General features: G+C 43.1%; 1 protein-coding gene across 1 annotated transcript; it reads left to right on the top strand.

Moving 5' to 3' along the window:
• The first annotated feature begins 1,331 nt into the window (after window positions 1–1,331).
• On the top strand, window positions 1,332–2,564 carry LOC109430568 (uncharacterized). The gene is made up of 3 exons (XM_029878575.2): window positions 1,332–1,484; window positions 2,173–2,341; window positions 2,409–2,564. Exons 1-3 carry the CDS (start codon window positions 1,467–1,469, stop codon window positions 2,495–2,497), a joined length of 276 nt encoding a protein of 91 aa, XP_029734435.1. The 5' UTR covers window positions 1,332–1,466; the 3' UTR covers window positions 2,498–2,564.
• The last annotated feature ends 3,436 nt before the right edge of the window (window positions 2,565–6,000 follow it).

Here is a 6,000-nt window from a genome sequence, read left to right as displayed (position 1 = left end):
AGAGGCTCATGGTGGCGCAGCCTCAACAATGAAATCAAGCAAATCGACAGAAAATTTGACCTGACCACAGGTCAAGGCGATGGCTGCCCAGGATGGAGATCTTTCAATTCGGCCCTCTGCACCACCATGGGTGCTGAGGACTGAAAGTAATGCTCGTAATTTAAATTGGTCACGATTGCTGTTATGGTAAATAAAATATAAACTAATACAGTTCAACATTGTTTAGACTTCCATTAGTACTTCTACACAGTCACTTCATGTCACTTGTGAGTGCATTAAGCGTAGTAGTTATTGACTACACTAGTTAACAGCATTTTTGGACTCGGTAAGCTGTTGATCATTTTTAGTGTGGAATCATGCCCTGAGTTCTAAAATGCGAAAGAAAAAAAATTACAGTAGAGCGGAATTTGTTTCGACTTTCCATACACGCTGTCGGTGTGAAATCGATTTTTGTTCTATTTTCAGCAAAGTTGCTCTCTTTATACACCTCATTCTTCGTAACCAATGCACCGATTAAGCTGAATTTCTTACCAAAAAAAATACCAATCCTAATAATTTATAGAAAATTTTCGAATCCCACTAATTTGATGCAAAAATTGTGTTCAGATGACCGAAACATATTATATTCAGCTTTATATTTTAAGCAAAAATATTGAAAATTGGTTGAACGCAAAGAAAGATATTTATGGTTTAGTAAATGCCATATTTTTAAAACTATATAAAGCTTGATTTTCAAGAAAAACTCAAAAACTGTTCCACTTAAATTTTTTGAAACACGATCTTTATTAGTGCATAAATTATGCATCAAAAATTTTGGTCGTTGGTAGAAGTTCACGACTTTCGTTTTATTTTATAAACTAGTAGGTAGCTTTGGTGACTTTTAACATTTTTTAAGCAATTCTCGTTAGATCCAATGCGAAAAATTCTAAAAATCTAAAGATTGAAAAAAATAAAGCCGAGTTATAATTTCTGATGAGGCATGCCAAACATCAAACATTTAAACGTGTAACGTCTGTTTGTCGTTAACCATAGCATAAGCTTCGATAACGAAGGAACCACACGGGCCACCTCATCCGGTGGTATTTAGTGTTGATGGCATCATACGGCACAGCCGGGGAGCCGGATGGATCGACAAAGACATTGATTGGGCAACGGTGATTCTCTTTTTTTCTTATTTAGGCTTGGTTGGTTGGTGTTGAATTGCTTATTTATTTAGATGTTCTTATTCGCTTCTGCACACAGACTGCCCGATCGGTCCGGCGTCAATCATTAGTGAAATGGAACCCGGTAGGATGGTCAAAAGCGAGGAAAAGAAAAACAACACTTCAGAAGCCGGTATAAAAGCTGGAAGTAAACATTAAGGCAGCATCAGTACGCATCCTAATTTCGTAATAAGCACGAAAAAGTAGTAGCAAGGTTTTTATTTCAAGTTCAGCGCAGAGAAACAACATCCCATTGCAAACATAATGGCCAAGTTTATGATGGTAAGTTTAGAGCCTAAAGATGTGCAAAAACGGGGTTTGACAAATGTAACAAAACCAACTTAATGGTTATGAGTGCTGAAAGTGCCATTCAATTAAGGATACATAGTAGCAAATGTGAAAGATAAAACAATGGACTACCCGCTTTGCGCGCAGCCACAGTTGATCAGCAGGAGTAAATCAATTTAATTTTGTATGGCGAAATGCATCTAAACTTGAATTACTTGAAATACAAAGCTTTTCCAGAAAAAATATTTGGTAGGCTTAATAGTGGTCACCATTGTGCACAACCACTACCAAATATTTTTTCGAACAATGTGTTCCACTTTGAAGAATTTGCCTTTAGATGGTATTCGCCATACAATATTTTTGCGATTTACTTTTAGCGATTTTCGGCGCATAGAAGCTAGCGCCACATTGGTCGATGCGGAGAGTAGGAGAACAGCCGATGCAGATAATTAATTGTGTGAGAAACGTGGCATATATGAAATGAAGTTATACAAAGAGTATGTAAGGTCAACATTCTTTCAAAGTAGTCTTTCAACGTTGCAATTGCCGCTATTTCAAACCGCATGATCTAAGAATAAAACGGGCTCCGTTGCAGTATAGGATCACGCAACATTTATTATTACATAGAATCTCCGCATATCGCTTCGGACCACGCTCTATAAAATATACTTTTCCGCTGCAGCTTCTCGCCCTGCTGGTTGCCGTTGTCGCTATGGTTAGCGCTCAGCACGGTCACGGACACGGTAGCGGTGGCTTCGGACACAACCAAGGCCATGGTGGATTCGGAGGCCATGGTGGACACGCCGGAGTCGGACCAGGATTCGGTGCTCACGGAGCTCAGGCTTACGGAGGTAATGCTGAACTTTTAAATTTTAGGAACAAACAACAAATGCATTTTTTACGCTTCTCCCAACGCAGGAGGACACGGACAAGGATTTGGCGGACACGGACACGGCTACGGTCACAATCAGGGACATGGTCACGGTCACGGACGTGGACACCATTAAGGAACTGTGATGTACAAACGCTAGGTTTAAGAAAGGTTGAATAAATGTGATTGAAATACCAAAGTAATTATACGAAAGTCGCTTATAGTCCGAAGCACCATTCAAAGTCATGCAGAACTGTTGAGACATCTATACAGGAATTCTTTGTACAAAAAAAAACAACCCGTGCGCAGCTGATTAGCAATTTTTTTTTATTATTCATTATTGATGATCAGTAGGAACACATGCGAAGACGAATTCTGATTAAATTCTTTTCGTGGGTCGGTCTGTTCCACATGAATTCACCTTTCCTGTAGCGAATCGACCAGATGAGCCCGTTCCGTTGGTTGGCTTATGAAGGCGATAGTCAATTATAAACAAATCATTATCAGCGCCGTTCGGGAATGGCACCCGGCTATTTAATCTTCCGTATTTGCCAATCAAACTTTTGCGCTCGTCGCATACAAATGAAGTTCGGGGTTGTTTATTTGAAAAACGTTTGAACGTGATTGAATTCTACTTGAGTATTATGTATTCACCAATAGAAAGGTTCGCTGATTACAAGCCGTAAATAGCAAGGTATACTGTTCATTCCTTACGAAATGATTGGCATGTAGTAGACTTGCACGGGTCACAGTATCATAATTTTAATTATTATCGGACTTCCATGTACATACCCGAGTAGAAGAAAAAACCAAAACAATATCATCATTTGATAATACTCAGTGAAGTACTCAAGATCATAATTAGCTATTGGTTTGTTTAACATAAGAGATAAAAGATCAAAAATTAGTATGGGGAAAAACATAATAATATCTCATTGAGATATTATAAGATCAAGGCTGCGAAACGGTGAGTGGATAAGGAGAGCGTCCAATATAGCTCTAGTCCTCACAAGTTCCTACCTCATGCTTCCACGGGTCAAGCGATGACAAAGATCGCCAGCTAAGAGTTGTGTGCTTAGCTGGTAGTGCAGCCTGGGCACTGTTGTCCTTCTGACTTCAGCTAGATTGAGGAGGTACGATCCGATCGTCTGTTCACCAAGGAGGTGCGGCTCAAACAGCGTCTGTTCTGGCATCCAGCGGCTGAGTAAGAAACGCTGTACCACGCCCAGCTAGACCCAAGGTGGTAGCCCCATCAGCGTGGTCGTCCCAGTGTTGGTTGGGACGTTAAACAGAACTAGCACAATGGCCCTCCGGTGAGACAGGAGTGTTGGCGTAGGCCCAATAAGCCACCCGTAAAAATCCCCATTGCGAATAACATGGGAGAAAATACGACTCGATACAATCGGCAAAGACCCACGCGACGAAATAAGGACTACGATTGGAAACTTGGAACATGGAATTGCAAGTCACTAGGTTTCGCAGGATGTGACAGGATAATCTACGACGAACTACATCCCCGCAACTTCGACATCGTGGCGTTGCAGGAACTTTGTTGGACTGGACAGAAAGTGTGGAAAAGCGGGCATTGAGCGCTTCTACCAAAGCTGTGGCACCACCAATGAACTGGGAACAGGATTTATAGTGTTGGGCAAGATGCGACAACGTGTGATCGGGTGGCAGCCAATCAACGCAAGGATGTGCATGTTGAGCAGAGATGCTAGATATACAGATATTTCTGTATTATACAGATTCTTGACCTGCTATACAGACAAGATACAGAGTACAGAAAAATACAGATTTTTGAAATGTGATACAGATTTCTCCAGAAAGCATAACATTTGAAGTTATTTTTAATAAATTTAATGAAAACTTTATACATTGCTGCTTAAATTTTAAAGAATATATGAAAATTTGTGCATTGTAGCACATGTTTTCGAAAAATGAATATCAGTAAAAAGTTCAAACCGTCAAAAAGTAGTACATTTTTGTTAGTGTTTGTTGAAATCTAGGACTCTCGGTGTATGCTATACCCTCAAATATGGCGATACAGAAAAAAATCTGTATTGATACAGATTTTTGATAAAAATAATCTGGCATCTCTGATGTTGAGAGTTAAGGGCCGTTTCTTCAACTACAGCATCATCAACGTCCACTGCCCACACGAAGGGAGACCCGATTACGAGAAAGAAGCGTTCTACGCGCAGTTAAAGCAAACATACGATGGTTGCTCGCCGCGTGACGTGAGAATCGTAGTCGGCGACATGAACGCGCAGGTAGGAAGGGAGGAAATGTACAGACCGGTAATCGGGCGAAACAGCCTGCACGCCGTATTGAATGATAACGGCCAGCGATGCGTAAACTTTGCAGCCTCCCGTGGTATGGTAGTCCGAAGCACCTTCTTCCCCCGCAAAGATATACATACACAAAGCCACCTGGAGAACACCCGACAACCAAACAGAAAACCAAATCGACCACGTTCTAATCGACGGTAAATTCTTCGCGGACCAACGTCCGCACATACCGCAGTGCGAATATAGATTCGGATCACTACTTAGTCGCTGTATGCATGCGCTCAAAACTTTCGACAGTTATCACCACGCGTCGAAGTCGAACGCCGCGGCTCAACATCGAGCAACTTCGTAACGTAGAAGTGGCTCAAGACTACGCGCAGCAGTTAGCAGTGGCCCTACCAACGGAAGAGCAGCTTGGCGCAGCTACACTTGAAGATGGCTGGAGGGACATTCGATTCGCCATAGGTAGTACCTCGGCTACAGCGCTAGGCTTCGCGACTCCGAATCACAGAAACGACTGGTACGATGGCGAATGTGAACAGTTGAAAAATGAGAAGAATGCAGCATGGGCGAGAATGCTGCAACACCGTACGAGAGCGAATGAGGCACGTTACAAACAGGCGCGGAACAGGCAGAACTCAGTCTTCCGGATGAAGAAGCGCCAGCAGGAAGAACGAGATCGCGAAGCGATGGAAGAGCTGTACCGCGCTAAGGACACACGAAAGTTCTACGAGAAGCTGAACCGCTCGCGCAGAGGCTTTGTGCCACAAGCCGACATGTGCCGAGATAATCACGGGAATATTCTCACGAGCGAGCGTGAGGTGGTCGAGAGGTGGCGGCAGCATTACGATGAGCACCTCAATGGCGACGTTGCAAGTACCGAAGGTGGCGTGGTAACAGATCTAGGAGTATGTGCACAGGACGAAAGACTTCCGGCCCCTGACCTTCAAGAGATTGAGGAGAAGGTTGGCCGGTTGAAAAACAACAAAGCCGCTGGAGCAGATCAACCACCAAGCGAGCTTCTGAAATACGGTGGAGAAGCACTGGTGAGAGCACTACACTGGGTCATTACCAAGATTTGGGAGGAGGAAGTATTACCGGAGGAATGGATGGAAGGTATCGTGTGTCCCATCTACAAAAAGGGCGACAAGTTGAATTGCGGGAACTACCGCGCGATCACACTACTGAGCGCTGCCTACAAGATACTCTCAAATTTTATGCCGCCGTCTATCACCGATTGCAAGAGAGTTCGTGGGGCAATATCAGGCTGGATTTATGGGTGAACGCGCTACAACGGACCAGATGTTCGCCATCCGCCAGGTGTTGCAGAAATGCCGCGAATACAACG

Source organism: Aedes albopictus, chromosome 2 (assembly GCF_035046485.1).
Source record: "Aedes albopictus strain Foshan chromosome 2, AalbF5, whole genome shotgun sequence".
NCBI classification, from domain to species: domain Eukaryota; kingdom Metazoa; phylum Arthropoda; class Insecta; order Diptera; family Culicidae; genus Aedes; species Aedes albopictus.
Note: the sequence above shows the minus strand (reverse complement) of the source record. Positions and strands in the feature narration are given on the sequence as shown.